This window comes from Erinaceus europaeus, chromosome 17, assembly GCF_950295315.1.
Source record: "Erinaceus europaeus chromosome 17, mEriEur2.1, whole genome shotgun sequence".
Classification (NCBI taxonomy): Eukaryota; Metazoa; Chordata; class Mammalia; order Eulipotyphla; family Erinaceidae; genus Erinaceus; species Erinaceus europaeus.
The window spans coordinates 28,926,412-28,952,293 of record NC_080178.1 but is presented as its reverse complement, the minus strand read 5'-3'; the positions used below and the strand labels follow the sequence as shown (position 1 = coordinate 28,952,293).

Sequence of the window (25,882 nt, the reverse complement as noted above, 5' to 3'; positions counted from 1 at the left end):
CGGGCAGAGGGAGGAGGTGTCACTTCACAAGCAGTGGAACAGGTCTTCAGGTGTCTATCTTTCTCTCTCCCTCCCTATTTTCCCTTCCCCTCTCAATTTCTTTCTGTCCTGTCAAAAAAGAATAATAAAATAAAAATAAGTGGCCGTAGGAACAATGGATTCTTAGTATGGGCACGGAACCCCAGAAATAACCTTGGAGGCAAAAAAAAAAATCCATCATATGACTGTATCACATTTTGCTTATTCCCTACTTGACAAACTTTTGGATTGTTCCCACTTTTTTTTTCTCTATTTATTGCAAGTTGTGAATAATTTTGAACAAGTTTTTGTGTGGCTATAAGTTTTTAGTTCTCTTGAGTATGTACCTAGGATTAGAACTACTGGGTCATATGGTGAACCTTGTGACTGTTTTACATTTTGGGGAACTACTAAACTGTTTTCCTAAGTAGCTTCATATTTTTAGAATTACATTAGTATTGTATGGGATGTCTTATTTGTGCTACTGAACTGCTATTATTCATTTTGATTAAACCATAGCAGCAGTGTTGCTCTTCAGTTAAAGAATTTTTTTTAAGTGTATACTAGTTTTGTTTTTGAGATAAGCTTGGTTCACAGGACTATAAATATTTTAGGAGCTTAATTTTTGGGCTGGGGAGATAGCATAATGGTTAAGCAAGTAGACTTTCATGCCTGAGGCTCTGATGTCCCAGGTTTAATCCCTAGCAACACTATAAGCCAGAGCTGAGCAGTGTAATGGTAGAAGAATATATATATATATATATATATATATATTCATTGCTTCAAAATGTACTACCATATTTACCCTTCCACCAAATCAACAACATTCTTCCACCAAACTCCTGGACCCATAACTACCTCAGCTCTACAGTCTAGTAACAAAAGCTTGTCTTCTTTTGACTTTATTTGTTCCTTTGCTTTGTTTCTTTATTTCCTTCATATGAGAGATAGCACATTCAATATTTTCCTTTTATATAAGTTTTTTTATTATTATTTGTAGGGCTGGTTTGTTGTTGAGTTCTTTTAATGGTGACTTGTCTGAAAACTCTTCTTTGCCCCAATAAAAATGACCGTAACCATAGAGATATAGAGTGTCACTGCATGGAGGTCTTCTCCATTAAAACTTTAAATATATCCTACCAATGCTTTCCACCCTGTAGAGTTTCAGCTGAGATTTCAAGTGATAGTTTTTTAAAGATTTCCCTGAGGGTGACACTGGGCTTTTCTCTAGCTAATTTGAATAGCCCATCTTTGTCTTCGATTTTTGCCATTTTAATTCAGTTATGTGGCTTAGGTTTGGGTTTATTCTCTTGGAGCTCTTAGCTTCCTGGATCTGAGGGCCTATCTTCTTGAATTTGGAGGAAATTCTCAGCTAATATTTTTTTTAATTTATTTTTTATTTAAGAAAGGATAAATTAACAAAACCATAGGGTAGGAGGGGTACAACTCCACACAATTCCCACCACCCAATTTCCATATCCCATCCTCTCCCCTGACAGCCTTCCCATTCTCTATCCCTCTGGGACCATGGACCCAGGGTCGTTGTGGGTTGCAGAAGGTGGAAGGTCTGCTCTGTAATTGCTTCCCTCAGCTAATATTTCTTCAAATAAGAGTTTTGTGGGTACCAGGTGGTGGTGTACCTGGCTGAGTGCACATGTTACAATGTGCAAGGACTCTGGTCCCCACCTGCAGGGGGAAAGCTTTGTGAGTGGTGAAGCTGTGTTGCAGGTGTCTCTGTCTCTCTCCTTCTTTGTCACCCCCTTGCCTCTTGATTTCTGGCTGTTTTATCCAATAAACAAAGATAATAAAAATTTTCAAAAGGAATTTTGCCATTCTCCTTCTCCTGATCTTCTCTTGCTCTCTAGTTGGGTACTGGGGCTTGAACCTGGGTCCTTGCATTGATAACGTGTGTTCTTTACTGGATGTGCCAGCACTCTTTGATTTCTATTATATTTTCTTTCATGCTTTCTTTGATGTTTTCTCTGACTTTGTTGAATTTTTCTTCCATAGAACTTTTAATTTTGGCATCCTTAGGACCATAGTTTTGAGTTTTCTTATTTTGAGGGTTTTTTTTTATTGTATTGTATTTATTATTTATTAGACAGTGACAGAAAGAAATTGAGAAGAAAAAGGGGAGAGAGAGAGAAAGAGAGGGCATGGGTAGATAGCATAATGGTTATGCAAAGAGACTCTCATGCCTGATGCTCCAAAGTCTCAAGTTCAAACCACCTCCCACCCCCAACCCCGCACCACCATAAGCCAGAGCTGAGCAGTGCTCTGGTAAGAAAGAAAGGGAGAGAGAGAGAGAGAGAGAGAGAGAGAGAGAGCGCTGCTGAAACACTGCCTTGCCACTTGCAAAGCTTTCCCCTGCAGGGGAGGACTGGGGGTTTGAACCTGGATCCTTGCACACTGTAACATGTGCGCTTAACCAAGTGTGCCACCACCCGGCACCTGAAGTTTTCTTTAGGTAGTTTATATACCATTGTTGAATTTAGGGGTTTTCTTCAAGTTATTGTCTTGGCCCAGCAATGTGTGTAATTTTCTTTGGGTTCTTATTATGTTTAACTCTATGGGAAGACCAGAGTGAAGGGTCGGCTCCTCCTCCTCCTCCTTTTCCAGATAGTGGGCAAGAGACAGAGACAGAGAGAAGGAAGTAGACACCATAGCACTGCTCTGTCACTCGTGAAACTACTTCCTCTTTACATGGTGCTCCTGTGTGGTGGTGGCGATGGGGTTTGGGCCCCAGTCATCAGGCATGCTGGAGCTTGTGCTCTATTGAGTCAGCTGTCTCCTGGCTCCCACAATAACTTCTAACTGCTACAATTCTCTAAGGAGATGACTAATAAGGGATTTCCCCATGTTATCTGTACATAGCTGCTTTGAGTGTAGATAGACTTCCCCTCTTTTTTGAGGGCACCCGGACTTCTATCTCCAGCCTCTGATCCTGCTGCTTCTCTAAATACCTTTTTATTTAAGTTCCTTATTTTATTCCTTTGAACACATTGTAGACTTAAGATTCAGATTCTTGTTTCTGAGTTTCCTCTTTTGTGCCAGAGGAGACTTTCCAGAGGAAGTGTGTGTGTGTGTGTGTGTGTGTGTGTGTGTGTGTGTGTGTGTGTGGTGTGGTGTGGGGCAGCTTATGAATAGTGGTGTCTTTCTTAGAGGACAATTCTTTTATTTATTTATTTATTTATTTATTTACAAAATGGAAGTATTTACAAGACCATAGGATAAGAGGGGTACAAATCCATATAATTCCCACCACCAGAACTCTGTATCTAATCCCTTCTCTTGAAAGCTTTCCAATTCTTTGTCCCTCTAGAAGCCTGGATCCAGGGTCATTATGGGGTACAGAAGGTTGAGGTCTGGCTTCTGTAATTACTTCCCCACTGAACATGGGAATTGACAGGTTGATCCATACTTCCAGCCGGTCTCTCTCTGGGGTAGGGTTCTGGGGAGGTGGGGCTCCAGGAAACCTTAGTGGGGTCGTCTGCTCAGGGAAGTCAGGCTGGCATTATGGTAGCATCTGGAACCTGGTGACTAAAAAAGAGTTAAGATATAAGGCAGAAAAAAAAATGTTGACAAATCATCAACCTAAAGATGAATATTACAGATAAAATTTGGGGTCTCCATTTTGGAAAAAGCTAGTAGGTCGATTTTAGGTATATTCCAAGGGGCCCATGATCTTACTAGTTTTTACCTGAGCTTGACATCTAACCTAAGTTATTGTCTGGGGAGATGGTGCCATGGTTGGAAAAAGAACTAGAAAGCTGGATCAGGGCAGAGAGTAACTCCCAAATATGGGAAAAGTATATAAATATTGTTAACTGTAAACCCCATAGATTTGATCTGAGGCCCATAGTCAGCACAGGAGCCTATGTAACCTCTGCATCCCTGTAGGTCTAAGTTTTCATTCTGTGGTCCCGGCAAGGAACATTCCAGGCTGTACTAATTTCAGGCCCCATCATCCTCAGGTGATAGGTAGAGTATGTTATCCAACCTCCCTTTGGACATTCCCTACCATGGTTGATCCACATTGAGGGCACAGTCCTATAGGGGCCCACAAAGTGGTTCATTATGTTGTTCCTGATGACACCAGTGACCGTGGCAAGAGGGATCTGTTAGAGGTCTAGGCCCACCATGTCTATGTGGGAATCCCAGGACTCCCTGACCAGGGCCCCAGGTAATGGGGTGGCCTGGTAGTGACTAAAGAGTCATTATTAAAGTATTCCAGTCTTTTGCCTTTATTCAGTGTTTGTAGTCCCTATTTTGTATGACAGTGTTAGCTTTGAAGTTATTGAGGGATGTGGAGTAGGAGGTGAGGAGGATAATCTAGGTCAATTCTAATTCTTTTTTTTTTATTTTTTACTTATTTATCTTTCCTTTTGTTACCCTTTTTATTGTTGTTGTTATTGATGTCATTGTTGGATAGGGCAGAGAGAAATGGAGAGAAGAGGGGAAGACAGAGAGGGGGAGAGAAAGATAGATGCCTAGTTCACTGCTTGTCAAGCGACCTCCTGCAGGTGGGGAGTCCAGGGCTTGAACCAGTATCCTTACACTGGTCCTTGCACTTCGCTCCACATGCACTTAAACCACTGCACTACTGCCCGACTCCCTGTCAATTCTAATTCTTTTTTTTTTTTTTAAATTTCTTTATTGGGGAATTAATGTTTTACATTCAACAGTAAATACAATAGTTTGTACATGCATAACATTTCCCAGTTTTCCATATAACAATACAACCCCCACTAGGTTCTCTGTCATCCTTCTTGGATCTGTATTTTCCCCACCCACCCACCCCAGAGTCTTACTCTGGTTCAATACTCCAATTCCAGTTCAGGTTCTACTTGTGTTTTCTTTTCTGATCTTGTTTTTCAACTTCTGCCTGAGAGTGAGATCATCCCATATTCATTCATCCTTTTGTTTCTGACTTATTTCACTTAACATGAATTTTTCAAGGTCCATCCAAGATCGGCTGAAAAAGGTGAAGTCACCTTTTTTTTTTTTTTTTAATAGCTGAGCAGTATTCCATTGTGTGTATATATATATATATATCTCAACAACTTTCTCAGCCACTCATCTGTTGTTGGACACCTCAATTGCTTCCAGGTTTTGGTTATTACAAATTGTGCTGCCAAGAACGTATGTGTACACAGATCTTTTTGGATGGAACCCCAACAGGGTTCCTTAGGATCTATCCCCAGGAGAGGAATTGCAGGATCATAAGGTAGGTCCATTTCTAGCCTTGTGAGAGTTCTCCAGACTGTTCTCCACAGAGGTTGGACCAATTTACATTCCCACCAGCAGTGTAGGAAGGTTCCTTTGACCCCACACCCTCTCCAGCATTTGCTGCTGTTACCTTTTCTGATGTATGACATTCTCAAAGGAGTGAAATGGTATTTCATTGTTTTCTTTATTTGCATTTCTCTGACAATCAGAGACTTGGAGCATTTTTTCATGTATTTCTCAGCCTTTTGGATCTCTTCTGTGGTGAATATTCTGTCTCTGTCCTCCCCCCATTTTTGGATGGGGCTATTTGTTGTCTTGTTGTTGAGATTTACAAGTTATTTATCTATTTTGGTTATTAAACTCTTGTTTGGTGTATGGCATGTAAAGATCTTCTCCCTTTCTGTGAGGCGTCTCTTGGTTTGTGTAGTAGTTTCTTTAGCTGTGCAGAAGCTTTTTAATTTGATTTAGTCCCATAGGTTTATACTTGTCTTAGTCTTCTTTGTAATTGGATTCGTTTCATTGAAGATGTCTTTAAAATGTATGCGAAAAAGAGTTTTGACAATATTTTCCTCAAAGTACCTGATAGTTTCTGGTCTAACATCCAAGTCCTTGATCCACTTGGAATTTACTTTTGTATTTGGTGAAATATAGTGGTTCACTTTCATTCTTCTGCATGTTTCAACCCATTCTTTCCAACACCATTTGTTGAAGAGACTCTGCTTTCCCCATTTAATAGTCTGGGCCCCTTTGTCAAAGATTAGATGTCCATAGGTGTGGGGGCTCACTTCTGGGCTCTCAATTCTATTCCACTAGTCAGTGTGTCTATTCATGTTCCAATACCAAGCAATTTTGATGACAGTGGCCCTATAATACAATTTGAGATCTGGGAATGGATGCCTCCGGTTCTGTTCTTTTTTCTCAAGTTTGTTGTGGCAATTCTAGGTCATTTCTGGTTCTAGATAAACATTTGTAGCATTTGTTCTATTCTCCTAAAAAATGTGCTTGGGATCTTGATGGGAATAGCATTAAATGTGTATATGGCTCTGGGTAGTATATTCATTTTGATGAAGTTAATTCTTCCAACCTATCAACATGGAATATCTTTCCACTTCTTTGTGTCTTTTTCTTTAAAAAAATTTTTTTATTATCTTTATTTGTTGGATAGAGACAGTCAGAAATCAAGAAGGTAGGGGGAGATAGAGAGAGAGAAAGAGAGACACCTGTAGCCCTGCTTTACCACTTGTAAAGCTTTCCCCTTGCAGGTGGGGACCAGGGGCTCAAACCTGGGTCCTTGTGCACTGTAACATGTGCGCTCAACCAGGTACACTACTACCTGGGCCCTCTTTGTGTCTTTTTCAATTTCCTTGAGTAGTTACTCATAATTAATTAATTAATTAATTAATTTATTTATTTTCCCTTTTTTGTTGCCCTTGTTGTTTAACATTGTTGTGGTTATTGTTGTTGTTGTTGTATAGGACAGAGAGAAATGGAGAGAGGAGGGGAAGACAGAGGGGGGAGAGAAAGCAGACACCTGCAGACCTGCTTCACCGCCTGTGAAGCCACTCCCCTGCAGGTGGGGAGTTGGGGGTGCGAACCGGGATCCTTACACAGTCCTCTGGCTTTGCGCCACCTTCGCTTAACTCGCTGTGCTACCACCCTACTCCCATGACTCATAATTTTCAGTGTGCAAGTCTTTCACTTCTTTTTTTTTTAATATTTATTTTATTTATTTATTCCCTTTTGTTGCCCTTGTTGTTTTATTGTTGTAGTTATTATTGTTGTTGTCGTTGTTGGATAGGACAGAGAGAAATGGAGAGAGGAGGGGAAGACAGAGAGGGGGAGAGAAAGATAGAAGTCTTTCACTTCTTTGGTTAGGTTTACTCCTAGATATTTTATTGTTTTTGTTGCTATAGTAAAAGGGATTGATTTCTGGATTTCAGTTTCTTCTAACTTAGTGTTTGCATGGAGGAATGCCACTGACTTTTGAATGTTAATTTTGTAGCCTGACACCTTACTGTATTGCCTGATGATTTCCAAAAGCTTCTTGCTGAATTCCTTAGGTTTTTCTGTGTATACTATCATGTCATCTGCAAATAGGGAGAGTTTGACTTCTTCTCTTCCAATCTGTATGCCTTTAATTCCTTGCTCCTGCCTGATTGCTATGGCAAGACCTTCCAACACTATGTTGAATAGTAATGGTGATAGTGGGCAGCCCTGTCTAGTACCTGATCTGAGTGGAAATGCTTCCAGTTTTTCACCATTGAGTATGATGTTGGCTGTAGGTTTGCTATATATAGACTCCACTATCTTCAGGAATTTTCCATCTATTCCCATTTTTTGTAGTGTTTTGATCATAAAGGGATGTTGTATTTTTTCAAAGGCTTTCTCTGCATCTACTGATATGACCATGTGGCTTTTGGTCTTGTTTTTGTTGATGTGGTGGATCACACTGATTGATTTACATATATTAAAGCAACCTTGCATGCCTGGGATAAACCCCACTTGGTCATGATGAACAATCTTTTTTAATAGACTGCTGTATCCGGTTGGCTAGAATTTTGTTCAATATTTTCGCATCTATGTTCATCAGAGATATTGGTCTGTAGTTTTCTTTTTTGGTTGTGTCCCTGTCTGCTTTTGGTACCAGAGTGATGTTGGCTTCATAGAAACTGGCAGGGAGTACTCCAGTGTCTTCAATCTTCTGGAGGACTTTTAAAAGTAGAGGTATTAGTTCTTCTTTGAAGGTTTTGTAGAATTCATTTGTAAAACCATCTGGTCCAGGAATTTTATTTTTGGGAAGATTTTTGATGACTGTTTTAATTTAATTAGCTGTGATGGGCCTGTTCATATTATCTACTTCCTCTTTACTTAGTTTTGGAAGTTGGTAGGTATCTAGGAAATCATCCATTTTTTCCAGGTTCTCTAGCTTGATGGCATATAGTTGTTCATATTTTATGTTTTTTTTTTAACATTTATTTATTTCCTTCTTGTTGCCCTTGTTTTTTTTTTTTATTGTTGTAGCTATTATTGTTGTTGATGTTGTCGTCGTTGTTGGATAGAACAGAGATAAATGGAGAGAGAATAGGAAGACGGGGAGAGAAAGATAGAAACCTGTAGACTGCTTCACCACTTGTGAAGCGACTCCCCTACAGGTGGGGAGCTGGGGGCTCGAACCGTGATCCTCATGCTGGTCCTTGCTCTTTGCGCCACGTGCGCATAACCCACTGCGCTACCGCCCGACTCCCTCAATTCTAATTCTTATCCTGACCTGTCTCTTAAAGCTCAGCTGTGAATAAGGTGATGTTTTCATACTCTCATTACTCTCAAACTTAGTCCTTGGTAATCCTAAACTCAAGTACTGCATGGTACGTCAAACAAAGAGGGTGCTGAGTAACAAACTGAAGTTAACAGCCAGAAAATAAGGGCCTAAGCTGTGTGTGTGTGGGAGAGAGTGTTCTGCAGACACCTGTCATGTTTGTACCCATGTGCCAACAAGTGTGCTGTGAACATTTAACCTCTCAATGAAAAGACAAGGGGGGGAGGTAAATCTGCTGAAGAATCCCTGTTTAACAACAGAAGAACCTTAGTTTCCAAAGAGACTTTTCACTTCCCTTTTTTAAAGGTTTATTTTATTTATTACGTTTGAGACAGAGAGGAAGAAAGACGAGCCAGAGTGCTACTCTGGTACATGCAGCACTAGGGGTTGAACCAGGAACCTCAGGCAGGCAAGTTTGATGCCCTGCCAGTCGACGTACTTCCCTACCAGTTTTTACTTCTTGACTATTCTGAACTAAGACCCCAGATTGTTTTCTGGGTTTTAAAAAAATATTTATTTATTTATTCCCTTTTGTTGCCCTTGTTTTATTATTGTAGTTATTATTTTTTAATATTTATGTTTATTTATTTTCCCTTTTGTTGCCCTTGTTTTTTTATCGTTGTTGTAGTTGTTATTGTTGCTGTTACTGATGTCGTTGTTAGATAGGACAGAGAGGAATGGAGAGAGGAAGGGAAGACAGAGAGAGGGAGAGAAAGATAGACACCTGCAGACCTGCTTCACCACCTGTGAAGCGACTCCCCTGCAAGTGGGGAGCCGGGGCTCGAACTGGGATGCTTACGCCCGTCCTTGAGTTTCACGCCATATGTGATTAACCCGCTGCACTATAGACTGACCCCCTTCTGTTTGTATTTTTAATGCATGGTTGGGGCATCAGCTCAGAGGCATACTACTTCCTGGACCCAGCTTTTGCACTTTTTGCTTAGGAAGATGTAGGTGTGTGTGTGTGTGTGTGTGTGTGTGTGTGTGTGTGTGTGTGTGTGTGTGTGTGTGTGTGTGGCGGGGGTGTGTGTGGTGGGGGTTTGTGGGGAAAAGCTAGTACACAGATTCCACAGCACCACCTTCATGGTCCATGGAGCAACCCTGGCGCTGTTCAGGGGAGTCCCATGTGTTTCTGGGGCTCAAACCCAGAGGCTGTGAACATGGTAAGATGCGTGCTGTGCTGAATGAGCTATATCTCACCCGCGTAGTTTAGTAGGTCTCAGCTTTTACCAGCAAAAGTGGCAGGACTCAGGGATGTGGTCATGGAAATTCACTCATCATCTGCTTTCCAGATTTTTTAATTAATTAATTAATTAATTTATTGCCAGAGTGGCAGAGAGAAGAGAGACAGAATAAAAGAGACCATGTGGGAGTCGGCGGTAGCAGTGGGTTAAGCGCAGGTGCTGCAAAGTGCAAGGACCGGCTCCCGGTTGGAGCCCCCGGCTCCCCATCTCCAGGGGAGTCGCTTCACAAGTGGTGAAGCAGGTCTGCAGGTGTCTATCTTTCTCTTCCCCTCTGTCTTCCCCTCCTTTCTTCATTTCTCTCTGTCCTAACAACGACGACATCAACAATAATAACTACAACAACAATAGTAAACAAGGGCAACAAAAAGGGAAAATAAATGTAATTTTTTTTTTAAAGAGACCATGTACTGAAGCTTCTTCCTTCAATGCAGTAGGGGCCAGGCTTGAACCACCTATTCTTTCTATTTAATACCTCTCTCCTTATTTCCTCCTTGTGCTGCTAGTGACTGAATCCAGATCTCAGTACTTGCAAAGCCTGTACATACCCAGCCTGATTTTTCTCTTTCTTACCTACTAGTTCCTGAGAGCCTCTTTACCAAGGTGAACCAGTAGAGTCTCTACCTGAAAGGAATTCCTGCCCTCCTCTCCCAGTGGTCTGAACAAGGTGTCTGTCTGTCTGTCCTGGTTTGCCTAGGACTGTGAGGTGGGGAGATAGTTCTCAGAATTTGGCAGTTTCACTTTTAAAACTGGGATGTGGGAGTCGGATGGTAGTGCAGCGGGTTAAGTGCAGGTGGCACAAAGTGCAAAGACGGGTGTAAGGATCCTGGTTCGAGACCCCGGCTCCCCACCTGCAGGGGAGTCACTTCACAAGCAGTGAAGCAGGTCTGCAGGTGTCTATCTTTCTCTCCACCTCTCTGTCTTCCCCATCTCTCTCCATTTCTCTCTGTCCTATCCACCAACAACGACATCAGTAACAACAATAACTACAACAATAAAACAACAAGGGCAACAAAAGGAAATAAAAAAATAAATATTAAGAAAAAAAACTGGGACATTCCCGGATAAACTGGAACAAGCCTGTCACTTGGCTCTGATGACTTTTCCCTTTCTTCCTACCTTCCTCTCTCCCTTTCTTCCTCTCTTCTTCCTTTCTTTTTTCTTTCTGAGCACTGCTTAGCACTGGTTTATCATAGTGCTGAGTATTGAACCTGGGGCATCAGTGCCTGTGGCATGAAAGTCTTTTTTGGTGGGCAACTATTATGCTGTCTCACCCGCCTTCATTATTCTTTTAATGTTGTAGCTCTTACTTATTGAGTGTTGGTTTTGCCTGTGACTCTGTACACATGGTCTCTTCATTATTAAAACAACGTGTGTGTGGGTGGATGTTAAAACAACTTAGTGAAGTAGGAACCACTATTTTGCTTAAGACTCAGGACGAATTAAGTTGAATAAGGGCATGCTAAATTAAATCATGTGGCCTAGTCCATCTCATGTTTCTGGTGAATGCTCCTGCTGTGTTGCTTCAGAGGGAGAAACAACTGGAGATAGAAGGATAATTCACTCTTTATTTACTTATTTATTTTTATTTTTTATTATAAAAAGGTAACATTGACTAAACCATAGGATAAGAGGGGTACAACAACCACCAGAACTCTGTATCCCATTCCCTCTCCTAATAGTTTTCCTATTCTTTAACCCTCTGGGAGTATGGACCAAAGGTCATTGTGGGATGCAGAAGGTGTGGCTTCTGTAATTGCTTCCCCGCTGAACATGGGTGTTGACAGGTCGATACATACTCCCAGCCTGTCTCTCTCTTTCCCTAGTGGGGAAGGGCTCTGGGGAAGCAGAGCTCCAGGACACATTGGTGGGGTTGTCTGTCCAGGGAAGTCTGGTCGGCATCATGCTAGCATCTGGAACCTGGTGGTTAAAAAGAGAGTTAACATGCAAAGCCAAACAAATTGTTGACTAATCATGAACCTAAAGGCTGGAATAGAGCAGATGAAGAGTTGGGGGCCTCTCCATTTTGTAGATAGCTAGTAGGCATATTTTAGTTATATTCCAAAGGGCCTGTAGCTATACTAGTTTTTCTTTTCTTTTTTCCCCTGAGCCTGAAATCTGATATGCCAGTGGATCCAAGTTATTGTCTGGGGAGATGATGTCATGGTTGGAAAAAAGGACCAGAAAGCTGGATCAGAGAAGAGAGTAGCTCCATAATATGGGAAAGGAGTATATTGTTGACTGTAAACCCCATCGATTTGATGTGATCTGGGGCCCATAATCAGCTTAGGAGCCTATGTGACCTCTGCATCCCTGTAGATCTGAGCTCACATTCTGTGGTCATAAGTAGGAACGTTCCAAGCTGCCCCAATATCAGGACTCATCTTCGTCAGGTGTAGCATAGAGTATGTTGTCCAGCCTCCCGAGGAATGAACATTGTCTAACATTGTTGATCCAAGTTTAGGGCAAGGTCCTATGGGGGCCCACAAAGGGGTCTATTGTGTTGTTCCTGTTAGAGATGATCAGTAACAGTGGAGAGAGGGATTTATTCGAGATCCAGGCCCATCATGTCTGTTTGGGAATCTCAGGACTCCCCAATTAGGGCCCCAGCTGATGGGGTGGCCTGATAGTGACTAAGGAGTCATCGTTAAAGTATGCCAGTCTCTTGCCCTTATTCAGCTTTTGCAGTCCTTGCTTTGATAAGGTTAGCTTCGGGGTGAGTGAGAGAACTGTAATAGGAAGAAGGTGAGGAGGGTATCTAAGTCTAAATAGACACTATTTCATTATGAACTTGATACTGACTCACTACAGACTATTGTGTATTTTTGCTTTCAGGTATATATTTTGCCCTAATTTATGGACACATGTGAACATATGCTCTGTCTTACAGGACCTGGTCTGTATCTAGGTTTTGGGACTTTGTTAGGAAGTGAACCTACTGGAATGGAATTAGAGAATACTATGAAAGGAAAGGTCTCAAGTAATGAAGCTGAAGGGTTGACATTCCACACCTGAAGTCTCTGGACATAGTCTGAAGTGAAGCATGTTGAGGTGATACTCGTTGCATTGATTAGGTTGGGATTAGCGGATGCAATATCATTTGGTATGAATTGAGTGAAGCTTCCAGGAAAGTGAGTCCCACCCTAGAGGTTCCAGGACTAGGGGAAATATAGGCTCTATAGAGGAAGCGGGAGGTTCCTACTGTCTTAGAATTTAAGAAGACAATAGATAGTTATTACTATAATCACATTATTTGGTAATTTGGTTAACTTAAAAAAAAACCTTTTGTTAGGATTTGCTGTATCATACACAACATCACCATAATTTATGTCCTTTGACATTAGTTGTATAGAGCTGTGCCACCAGTTCCTTCTGTTTTCCCTGGTCTAAGCATTTAAGAGAGTCAACAGATCAAAGACTCAGCCTATGTATTAAAAAGACTCAGCCTGTGAATTAAAAAGTTTGAGATATTCAATCAATTTTCCCCTCTCATATTAATTAAACAGTGATTTATTTGACTACAAATTAATAGGAGTGTACATAAACACCATTCCCACTACCAAAAGGCTGTGACCCATCCCATCCCCCCCACCCCCCACCCCCTCCACCCCCGTGAAGCTGAACATCCACCCTCACCCTCACCCTCACCCTCAAGCCAGGGTTTTTACTTTGGTGCCCTACTCCAAATTCACTCTTTTTTTTTTTTTTTTTTCCAAATTTTATTTATTTATTTTCCCCTTTTTTGCCCTTGTCTTTTTTTTAATTGTTGTTGTAGTTGTTATTGTTGTTGTTATTGATGTCGTCGTTGTTAGATAGGACAGAGAGAAATGGAGAGAGGAGGGGAAGACAGAGAGGGGGAGAGAAAGACACCTGCAGACCTGCTTCACCGCCTGTGAAGCGACTCCCCTGCAGGTGGGGAGCTGGAGGCTTGAATCGGGATCCTTACTCCAGTCCTTGCACTTTGCGCCACATGCGCTTAACCCGCTGCACTACCACCCAACTCCCGAAATTCACTCTCTATAGCCCTGAAATAACTAGAAAATTCTGACAGGGACTTTGGAGACATGATACGAAGGATGTAACTCCACCACCCTCTGCTGGCCAGTCCGAATCTCTAGCTCAGGAATGATTTCTGTTGTATTCACTGCAGACAGTTTTAATGGACCAGTCTCGCTTCCAAGAGCTCCAGCTTCAGTTGGAACACTTGACCATCTTAGGGGCTGTGCTGCTTGTCACGTTCAGCATGACAGGCCCAGGAATTTCCAGCCAGGCCACCTTTGCTGAGAAGCTCAAAACGATTGTGAAGATTCTATTAACAGATATGCATTCGCCGTAAGTAACCAAGACCAGTAGAGTGGTTGGGTGGGAGGCAGTGGGTGGTATAGAACTGACTGAAATGAGAGTCTCCCAGAATCTGGGGATGCTCTCTAGGACTTAAGAAGAGACCTTGCGGGAGTCGGGCTGTAGCGCAGCGGATTAAGCGCAGGTGGCGCTAAGCACAAGGACCCGCATAAGGATCCTGCTTCAAGCCCTGGCCCCCCACCTGCAGGGGAGTCGCTTCACAGGCGGTGAAGCAGGTCTGCAGGTGTCTTTCTCTCCCTCTGTCTGTCTTCCCCTCCTCTCTCCATTTCTCTCTGTCCTGTCCAACAACAATGACAACAATAATAACTACAACAATAAAACAACAAGGGCAACAAAAGGGAATAAATACATAAAAATAAATATTAAAAAAAAAAGGAAGAAGAGACCTTGCTCACTTTCTTTATCTCAGCAGAATTTCTCCAGGGTGATGTAGTCAAAAACAGAATCATGTCTAGGGTCCTCACTATTCCAGGATAGTGGCTTTTAAATACAGGTAAACAGTACGCATAGTAAGAAATTGATTATCCCGTGACCTAGTACATACTGTCACACATATGTAACTGAAATGAAAACATCACAAAGTGAAGCTTAACCATGTGTAGTATGTCCTGATGCTTTCAATTCAGTTCTTTGTTCTTTCTTCTTTTTTTTGTTTTTTATTTATTTCCCTTTTTGTTGTCCTTGTTGTTTTTCATTGTTGTAGTTATTATTATTGATGCCTTTGTTGTTAGATAGGACAGAGAGAAATGGAGAGAAGAGGGGAAGACAGAAAGGGGGAGAGAAAGATAGACACCTGCAGACCTGCTTCACCGCCTGGAGGTGGGGAGCTGGGGGCTCAAACCGGGGTCCTTGCTCTTTGCGCCATGTGTGCTTAACCCAGTGTGCTACCGCCCAACTCCCTCTTCTTATTTTTTTAAATATTTATTTATTCCTTTTTGTTGCCCTTGTTTTATTGTTGTAGTTACTATTGTTGTTGTTCTTGATGTCATTGTTGTTGGATAGGACAGAGAGAAATGGAGAGAGGATGGGAGACAGAGAGGGGGAGAGAAAGACAGACACCTGCACACCTGCTTCACTGCTTGTGAAGCGACTCCCCTGCAGGTGGGGAGCCGGGGGCTCGAACTGGGATCCTTACCCTGGTCCTTGCGCTTTATGCCACCTGTCTTCTTATTTTTTATTGCCACCAGGGTTGTTGCTGGGGCCTGATGCCAGCAGTACAGATTCACTGCTCCTGGCAGCCATTTTTTCCTCCTATTTTTTCTTTCTTCTTTTAAAAATATTTTTATTCCTTTTTATTTATTTATTTGTTCACTTTTGTTGCCCTTGTTGTTTTATTATTCTTGTTATTCTTTTTATTTTTTATTTGATAGGATGGAGGGAAATTGAAAGAGGAGTGGGAGATAGAGAGACACCAGGGAGTCGTGTGGTGGCGTAGCAGGTTAAACGCACCTGGCACAAAGCGCAAGGACCGGTGGAAGGATCCCGGTTCAAGCCTGTGGCTCCCCACCTGCCGGGGAGTCGCTTCACAGGCGGTGAAGCAGGTCTGCAGGTGTCTTTTTTTTTTTTTATAAATTTTTTTTTTTTTTTTTATTTAAGAAAGGATTAGTGAACAAAAGCATAAGGTAGGAGGGGTACAACTCCACACAATTCCCAACACCCAATCCCCATAACCCACCCCCTCCCCTGATAGCTTTCCCATTCTCTATCCCTCTGGGAGCATGGACCCAGGGTCGTTGAGGGATGCAGAAGGTAGAAGGTCTGGCTTCTGTAATTGCTTCCCCGCTGAACATGGGCGTTGACTGGTCGGTCCATACCCCCAGTCTGCCTCTCTCTTTCCCTAGTAGGGTGTGACTCTGGGGAAGCTGAGCTCCAGGACACATTGGTGGGGTCTTCAATCCAGGGAAGCCTAGCCAGCATCCTGGTGGCATCTGGAACCTGGTGATTGAAAACAGAGTTAACATATGAAGCCAAACAATTTGTTGAGCAATCATGGATCCCAAGCTTGGAATAGTGGAGAGGAAGTGTTAGGGAGGTACTCACTGCAAACTCTAGTGTAGTCCTGCTTTCAGGTATATATTTTGCAGTAGTTTATGGATACGTGTGCACATAAGCTCTCTCTCACAGAAACTGGTGTATATCTAGGTTATGGGACTTTGTTAGAAAGTGAACTACCTGAGATGAAATTAGAGTGTACTATTAAAGGAAAGGTCTCACCCGAGTAATGAAGCTGAAGGGTTGTCATTCCACACGTGAAGTCTCTGGATACATTCTGAGGTGAAGCATGTTGAGGTAGCAATCGTTGCTTTGGTTAGGTTGTGATCGGCAGATGCAATGTTATTTGGTTTGGATTGGGAGATGCATACGGGAAAGTGGGCCCTATCCAAGGGTTCCAGGACTGGGGGAAGTAGGGGCTCTATAGTGAAGATGTGAGGTTCCTGCTGTCTTAGGGTTCAAAAAGACACTCAATAGTTAATATTATCATCACATTATTTGTTAATTGGGTTAACGTTGAAAAGTCCCTTTGTTATGGTTTGCTGGACAGTACCCAGTATCTTGTATATAGCTGTGCTATTGGAAGCTTCTAATCTACTTGGTCTAGGCTTTTGAGAGAGTCCGCATATCAAATACATAGCCTATATATTAAAAAGATTCAGTTTGTCTTTTGAGAAACTTTGAGACATACAATTGATTTCCCCCTCTCATATTAATTAGCTACTGATTTATATATCTACATTTTGCTAGGAGTGTACATAAACACCATTCCCACCACCAAAGGACTGTGACCCATCCCTCCCGCCCACTCCCACCCCCCACTGGCCCAGGAAGCTACATGCCTACCCCTCACCACTGGGTTTTTACTTTGGTGCCCTACTTACAATTTGATCAGGTCCTGCTTTTAGTTTCCCTTTCAGATCTTCTTAGTCAGCTTCTGTTGATGAGTGGGATCATCCCATACTCATCTTTATCTTTCTGACTTAGTTCACTTAACATAATTCCTTCTAGCTCTGTCCAAGATGGGTCAGAGAAGGTGGGTTCATTGTTCTTGATAGCTGCATAGTATTCCATTGTGTATATATACCACAGCTTTCTCAGCCACTCATCTGTTGTTGGGCACCTGGGTTGCTTCCAGGTTTTAGCTATTATGAATTGTGCTGCTATGAACATAGGAGTACACACCTCTTTTTGGTTGGGTGTTATGGAGTCCTTGGGGTATAACCTTTTTTTTTTTTTATAAATTTTTTTTAAATTTTATTTATTCCCTTTTGTTGCCCTTGTTTTATTGTTGAAGTTATTGTTGTCATTATTGATGTCACTGTTGTTGGATAGGACAGAGAGAAATGGAGAGAGGAGGGGAAGACAGAGAGGGGGAGAGAAAGATAGACACCTGCAGACCTGCTTCACCGCCTGTGAAGCGACTCCCCTGCAGGTGGGGAGCCGGGGTTCGAACCAGGATCCTTATGCCGGTCCTTGTGCTTTGCGCCACCTGCGCTTAACCCGCTGCGCTACAGCCCGACTCCCGTCTGCGGGTGTCTGTCTTTCTCTCCCCCTCTCTGTCTTTCCCTCCTCCATTTCTCTCTGTCCTATCCAACAACGACGACATCAATAACTACAACAATAAAAGAACAAAAAGGGCAACAAAAAAGGGAAGAAAGAAAGAAAGAAAGAGAAAGAAAGGAAGAAAGAAAGGAAGAGAGAGAGAGAAAGAAAGAAAGAAAGAAAGAAAGAGAAAGAAAGAAAGGAAGAGAGAGAGAGAGACACCTGGGGGTCTGGTGGTAGCACAATGGGTTAAGCGCACGTGGCGCAAAGCGCAAGGACTGGCATAAGGATCCCAGTTTGAGCTCCCCCACTCCCCACATGCGGGAGAGTCGCTTCACAAACAGTGAAGCAGGTCTCCAGGTGTCTGCCTTTCTCTCCCCCTCTCTGTCTTCCCCTCCTCTCTCCATTTCTTTCTATCCTATCCAACAACAACGGCGTGAATAACAACAGCAGTAATAACCACAATGATAAAACAACAAGGGCAACAAAACGGAAAAAATAGCCTCCAGGAGCAGTGGATTCATAGTTCAGGCACCTAGTCCCAGCAACAACCCTAGGGGCAAAAAAAAGAGAGGCTCCTGTAGTTTCCCCCCACTGGTGGGGGGTGGGGGCTCAAACCCAGATCCTTTGGCATGGTGACGTGTGTGCTCTATTGGGTGTGCTGCCAACCAACCCCTCAATCTATTCTTACTCATTACCATAAAATACTGATGTCTATGAGGTGACTCTACGGGTAGAAAATATGTCTCAGTGGTGTAAGGACCTCACTCACATCAACAGCAACAACAAAACTGGTTACTGCTCAAAGTTGCCTTCACAACCAGCAGTTTAGAAAGCACAGCCCCAGGGAAGGTCACTAAAGAAATGCTGAGTTGTGTGGATATGATCTTAGCTTCCTGCTCTTTGCATATCCACTTATTTATTTATTTATTTTCATTACTGGGTAGAGACAGAGAGAAATTGAGAGGGGAGGGGGAGATAGAGAGAAGGAGAGAGACAGATACCTGCAGCTCTACTTTGCCATTTGTGAAGCTTTCCTCCTGCAGGTGGGGACCAGGGACTTGAACCCAGGCCCCTTGCACACTGTAGTGTGTGCCCTTAACCAGGTGCGCCACTGCCTACCTACCGCCCCCCCAGCCAGCCAGGTGCTGTCTGCTGAACTGAGGCCTAGACTGAGGTTCCTTCCCAGAAGTAGATATGAGCTGTTATCTGTGATCCCTCTTGTAGAACTGTTCTGTCAAAACTCGGTTTGAAAGGTGCCATTCTGGTGGTCCAGGAGGTGGCACAGTGGATAAAGCATTAGACTATCAGGCATGAGGTCCCAAGTTCAATCCCTGGCGTCACATGTACCAGAGTGATGTCTGGTTCTTTATTTTCTCCTGTCTTTCTCATTAATAAATAAATAAAATCTAGGAAAAATAAGTTTTAATAAAAAAAAGACACACCAAAGTAAAAGACTCTGGGGTGGGTGTGTGGGTGGGGAGAATACAGGTCCATGAAGGATGACAGAGGACCTAGTGGGGGTTGTATTGTTATATGGGAAACTGGGGGATGTTATGCATGTACAAACTATTGTATTTACTGTTGAATGTAAAACATTAATTCTCCAATAAAGAAATAAAAATAAATAAATAAAAAGAGAGAGAGGGGGCGCCATTCTGCCCTGCCACCTCTGTTGGTCCTGACTGGCCAGGAGCTGGCACAGAGTTGGTACTAGCAGCTTCACCTGATTCTATTATACAAAAGACCTTGCCCCCAGACACAGACAGTTGCCTTCTCATAGAATAATTCACCAGTAGGAGGGCTTCCCACATTCACTTTGACAGTGTGTAGAAGGATATTGTGCTCATTTTCACTGGGCACTCAATTTAATTTAGTCTTTTTAAAAAATTTTTTTATTATCTTTATTTACTTATTGGACAGAAACAGCCAGAAATCAAAATGGAAGAGAGAGATAGAGATGGAAAGAGACAGACACCTGCAGCCCTGCTTCACCACTTGCAAAGCTTTCCCGCTAAAGGTGGGGAGCGGGGACTTAAACCCGGGTCCTCGTGTACTGTGATATGTGTGCTTAATTAGGTGTGCCACCACCCAGCCCTCTTATTTAGTCTTTTTTCTGTGAGAAAGATGATTTATTTGTTTGCTTGCTTGTTTGTTTATATTTTAGAGAGAGACAGAGAGAAAGAGTGAAAGAGACCACAGCATAGAAGTTTCCTTCAGGAAGTCGGGCAGTAGCGCAGTGGGCTAAGCACACGTGGTGCAAAATGCAAGGATGACTGTAAAGATCCCAGTTTGAGCCCCCGGCTCCCCACCTGCAGGGGAGTTGCTTCACAAGCGGTGAAGCAGGTCTGCAGGTGTCTATCTTTCTCTTCCCCTCTCTGTCTTCTCTCTCCATTTCTCTCTGGCCTATCCAGCAATGACGACATCAATAATAAATACAACAATAAAACAACAAGCGCAACAAAGGGGAATAAATAAATAAACATTAAAAAAGTTTCCTTCAGTGCAGTAGGAGTTAGGTGTGATGTTATTATTATTATTATTATTATTATATGCCTCCAGGGTTATTGCTGGGGCTTAGTGCCTGCACTAGAAGTCCACTGATCTTGTGGCCATTTTTTGGTTTTTGGAATTTTTTTTTTGATAGGACAGAAAATTTGAGAGGGGAGGGGAAGATAGGGAGAGAGAGATAGAGACACCTGCAAACCTGCTTCACTGCCTGTGAGGTTACCCCTCCTCTTACCCCCGCAGGTAAGGAGCCAGGGGCTTGAACCAGGATCCTTGCACAGGTCCTTTGCTTCATACTGCGTGTGCTTAACCCAGTACACCACTGCCCAGCCCCCCAATTTTATTATTTTTAATATTTACTGTGTTTAGTGCCAGGAATCAAACCAAAAGCCTCACACATGTGACACATCTGCTCTGCCATAGAGTTACACCTCTGACCCTTTTCTTTCCTCCACATAATCTTATTTTATTATTCCTTTTTAAAAAATATTTTATTTATTTTATTTTTGAGAGAGATGCAGAGAAAGAGACAAAGAGAAACACTAGAGCACTTCTCAGCTCTGGCTTATGGTGGTGCGGGGGGCGGGGGGGGGGATTGAACCTGGGACTTAGGAGCCTCAGGCATGAGAGTCTGTTTGCATAACCATTATGCTATCTCCCCTGCCCTTTATTATTCCTTTTAATGTGTGAATTTTGTTTAGCGTTTTAAAGTCAATAATACATTCATATGTTTCAAAATTTCAATGTAAAGCTTCTTTCGCACTCTTATCCCATAACTTCCAAATATCTGGATGTTTGTTTTTCTTTTCTTCTTTAATTTTTTCCCCCCTCAACACTGAAATATCCTTCATTACAGTGAGGGCTAGTGCATGTGGCAAAGTAGCATACTAGCCACCTGAGCTCTTTTGCCATTTCTCCAGATATTCGCGAGTGAATTTTAGGCTGTTTCGCCACACAGATGCTAGCAAGGACCTGGGATTAGAGTTGTTCTTCCTGACAGTACTTAAGCCTTTTTCTTCCAAATCTCATTTCTGGCAGAGAGAGAGGTCGGGGTAGAGAGAGAGAGAGAGAGAGAGAAGGAGGAGGAGGAGGAGGAGGAGGAGGAGGAGGAGGAGGAGGAGGAGGAGCAGTCCATGAATCAGTCATTATAACTTCCTAGGTAGGGGCTGTTTCTATCACTTGTACGCATGTGCACTTTGTTTATAGGCCCCTTCTCTCCCTGATTTCTCCTTTCCCTTCTCTGTTTAAGCTCTTTCCAGCTGAAGGACATCCTAACCACAGTTGGGGAGAAAGTCTGCCTGGAGGTGAATAGCTGCCTTTCCCTGTGTGGGCTCACTGCCTTCCCCCCGGACAAGGAGGTCATACTCAAGGGCCAGATCCAGGCTATGGCCAGTTCCGATGACCCTATCCGCAGGATCATGGGTATGTTTGAGGGGAAGGCAGGTTGGGGTGTGCCTTCAGGTGTGCTGGTAAACAGACCCCTCTAAGGAAACCTATAAGGCTTTGTGATTAGAGCAACCCAAGAGGGGGGAAGTGATAACTAGCTAGCAGCCTTATTCTGAGGAAACTGGCTTTGGAATCACAGGCCTTAGTTCAAGCTCTGTTCCAACACTGAGTTAATATAATATGTAAGTATTGGTCCCCTGGTTCCTGGTATCGAATTCCTAAAATCTATATGATTTCCTAAGTGATAAGAGCAGTAGGAGCAGGGAGTCACAGGCAGTAGCGTAGCAGGCTAAGCACACGTGGTGTGAAGCACAAGGTTGGCTGTAAGGATCCTGGTTCGAGCTCCCAGCTCCGCACCTGCAGGGGTGTCACTTCACAACGGTGAAGCAGGTCTGCAGGTGTCTGTCTTTCTCTCCCCCTCTCTGTCTTCCCCTCCTCTCTCCATTTCTCTCTGGCCTATCCAACAATGATGACATCAATAAAACAACAAGGGTGGCAACAAAAGGGAATAAATAAAATAAAAAGTTAAAAAAAAAAGGCCAAAATTTTTTTTTGTTTGTTTTGTTTTAATCACAGATTCCCGAATCCTGACCTTCTTAGAAACCTACCTTGCCTCAGGTCACCAGAAGCCATTGCCCACAGTTCCTGGAGGACTGGGTCCAATTCACAAAGAGCTGGAGGAAGTTGCTGTTAAATTTGTTCGCCTGGTCAACTATAACAAAATGGTCTTCAGTCCATACTATGATCAAATCCTCAGTAAGATCCTCGTCACATCCTAACATCTCCCTGTCATAGCTGCATTATTCACTCAACTCTGAATATTTGCTCTCAACTATAATGTTGCTTTGGAAAATGGCTGCGTAGTGCATTTCTCTTTAACAGTTAACAGCCCTGATCCCAAAGTAAGACTCATTGTTGCAAAGACTCATTGAATAATGCACTGAATTCTCTCTTGAGGGTATGTATTTATGAGGGCATGTTTACAAGTCAAAGAAACTTGCTGTTATCTTCAGTTTCATGGGTAGCACTCAGCTTTTAAATGATTGTCATTGTCTCCACTCTTTCATGACTGTAGCTACCTTGTCCCTCCCAGCAGGCTGGGCCCTCTCTTCTGCCTTCTCGGTGGTTAGCTGTTATTCAGATACTCAGAGGTATCTGGCAGTCACCCCAGAGTGAAAGCAACCAAGCCATCACCCCCTTTGGCCTCTTCCTTAGTAGTCCTCCACTCCTCCCTCCAGGCATTTTGTGTTCAAAGGGCTGTATATATATATAGTCTGACCTCTTCCTCAGCCCCTCAGTTATTGTTTTATTCTTGCCTGGCCTAGCCAGAATCCTTTTGCTCTAGAGGAGAATGATTTGATTTTAAAGAAGTTTTCTTTAAAAAAAAAAAAACACCCAATTTTAATTCTTTCATCCAAAGTTATTCTTACAAGAATAGCTGTATGACATTACGGCATCTAGAGAAGAAATTCATGGACTTTTCATCATGGAAGCTGAGGGGGAGTTTTCTCTTTTTGAAAAATACATGTCAGTATTTTTTTAAAAGAATACAAGTGTCTGGATTTTTATGAAATGATTCTCTTTGATACAATACACAGATGTGTTGGTTGCATTAGAATTCCAGGATTAGACTTCAGAGTTTTCAGAGACAGTAATACAAGCTCACCTATTTCTTGTGTACGGAAGTCTTTAAAAAAAAAAAAATCTCTGGATTTTGAGCAGTATTTTTGAAGAAACTTCAGTGACCAGAATTCCTGATATTCTGTGACTGGGGAATAGATTGGATTGCACAGATGATAGTGGTGTGTGTGTGTGTGTGTGTGTGTGTGTGCGCGTCGCACAGGAACATTGTATTAGAAACAGAGCCATGGAGTTCTTTGTTGTTTGTTTAGATAGAGAGTGTCAGAAAGAGTAAAAGAGACCACAGCACTAAGGCTTGGTTCAGTGGCCAGACTTGAACCTGGTTCGCAAAGCTTCACGCTACCTAAGTGAGCTATTTGGCCAGCCTTCCATGGAGTTGTTGAATATCTCCAAGTACCAGAACAGCAAAGGGTGAAATAATTAATACAAAGGAGTCTCTTCAACCAGACGCATGAGGCATAGAGTGCAGACCAGGTTGGAGGCCGCTAGAGGAATCTTCATCCTGCAAGCCTGTCATGCCAGGCGTCATGGGACTGAAGGGCTCTACTTAGGAAAATAGGATTTTTTTTCCTAAGCATATTCTGTAAACTATGCTTTATCGGTGTTTTTCACTTCATGTCAGAAAGGTATGCTGTGTTCTGTGATTATAAGTCTCATTAAAGCTTAGACTCAAGGACACATCTTCCCCCATTTCACTGGAAGGGCATAAAAGTTGAATAAGAACTTTGAAAGAACAGGATCACCTTTCATGGTGCGTCTAGTGAGGCTGTCCTGGACTGTTTCTGAGGGAAGGCTCCGTGGCAGTCTGTGCTCTTAGGTGGGTGGCTCTGGCTCTTGACTGAGAAGTGTGAGCACCAGGGGCAGCACTCTCACCCACCTCATACTCGGAATGTTTGTTTTTTTTTTGTTTTGTTTTGTTTTCTGTCTCTAAGATGAGGGAGAAGCTTTACTTCCTATAGCCATTCTTCTAAATCTCAATTTCTTTTTTTTTACTTTAAGTTTTCCTTTGTGTCAGCTCTTAGATTTTTTTTTTTTTTTTTTTACCTCCCCTCATGGATTCTTCAGTTGACAAAATCTGATCTGGATAGTTTGGAATCTTGAATCTTGATAACAGGGAGCTTAATAGACTCTGTTATTGCTGTGTCTCATGAGTGCTACAAGCTGCAAAAGCCAAGAATGAAGGGGGCAAAGATTAGAGTCACTGCACTCCTATTTGTTTTGTTGTTGCCTTGTGAAGATAACAGCTATTTTTTCTTCCTGGAATCTAAAAAAAACCAAAACTATCTCTAAGGTCTAGGAAAATTAATTTAGTTCACAGCCCACCAGGAAATATGAATTGATCATTTTGTAACTCTTCTCAATAGCCACCAAGAAAAGATGATTTGTTCTGACGTTACCCTTTAGAGTTGAATGGGTTCCATATAATACTTACCAACTGGACTGGACAAAATTTCTGGGCTTGACAGGTTTGTGAAAATAAGTGTCTTTTATGGAAATGCTAAGTTTATTTGGGAGTAGTGCTTTACGACATGGGACTGACTAGACCAGGAGGCACCTCAGAAATGAAGTTAGTATCATGTATCCTATATATTAAGTGGTCAAGAAAGTGATAGCACATTTTTTGCGTAGAAAGAGAAAACTATGTCATGACTTTTTCTGACAGCCTGAGTGAATGAATTCAAGAGCAATAACTGAAAGTCTGTCCGTTCTTAGTTTAGTGGCTGTATTCTCAGTTGCAGTGTCAGGTTTTGTTGTTTGCCTGCTACCAGTGTTGTCACCGGGGCTCACTCAGTGCCTGTACCATGCAACCACTCCCAGCAGCCATTTTCCTTCTCCTTCCTCTCCATTATCTTCTTCTTCTGTTTCTCCTCCTTCTTTGATAGAAGGTAAGAGGCAGAGATAGGAAATGAAAGAGAAAGAAGGGAGACGCCTGCAGCACTGCTTTAGCGCTCGGGATCTCCCCCATGGCAAGTGGGGACCTGTGTCTTGAACCTGGGTCTTTGCACATGATAATGTGTGTGCTTTGTCAGGTCTGCCACTGACCATTCCCTGATGGCTCCCTTTTTTTTAAAAAAAAGATTTTATTTATTTATTTGTTTATTTATTTATTTATTTATGAGAAATATAGGAGGAGAGAGAAAGAACCAGGCATCACCCTGGTACATGTGCTGCCAGGGATTGAACTCAGGACCTCAGACTTGAGAGTCCGATGCTTTATCCACTGCACCACCTCCCGGACCACCTTTCTTTCTTTTTAATCTCTTTTAAGGCAAACTATAAAATGTGATTGTTTATATAACCATACAACTCAATTCTAGACACACTTCTGGTGACAACCACTTATAGTCGTATCATCACACGTATAGAGGAGAAGATATCTTTTCATCCTTTTTGGTTGTCACCAAGGCTTCAATGCTCCTGGATGACTTCTTCAGATAGACAAAAACAAAGATAGATAGATGATAGGATAGATTAGATGGAGAGATAGAGTAAAATATGACCAGTTTCTCCAGTGCAGTGGAGGGGCTAGGCTCAAGCCTGGGTCACACACATGGCAAAGCAGAGCTCTATCCAGTGAGCTATT

At 42.5% G+C, this 25,882-nt stretch overlaps 1 protein-coding gene across 2 annotated transcripts in view; it reads left to right on the top strand.

The window, feature by feature from the left end:
- The window catches only part of TCP11L1 (t-complex 11 like 1), a 68,782-nt gene extending 43,399 nt beyond the window's left edge, over nt 1-25,383 (top strand). The window contains exons 8-10 of one of the 2 annotated variants that reach the window (XM_007530103.3): nt 13,955-14,136; nt 21,461-21,633; nt 22,234-25,383. In XM_007530103.3, the coding sequence (XP_007530165.3) occupies nt 13,955-14,136; nt 21,461-21,633; nt 22,234-22,436 (558 nt within the window). In that variant the 3' untranslated portion in view covers nt 22,437-25,383. The remainder of the gene's footprint in view (nt 1-13,954; nt 14,137-21,460; nt 21,634-22,233) is intronic. The other variant, XM_060176631.1, reaches the window with a different exon arrangement.
- Nucleotides 25,384-25,882: the final 499 nt, after the last annotated feature.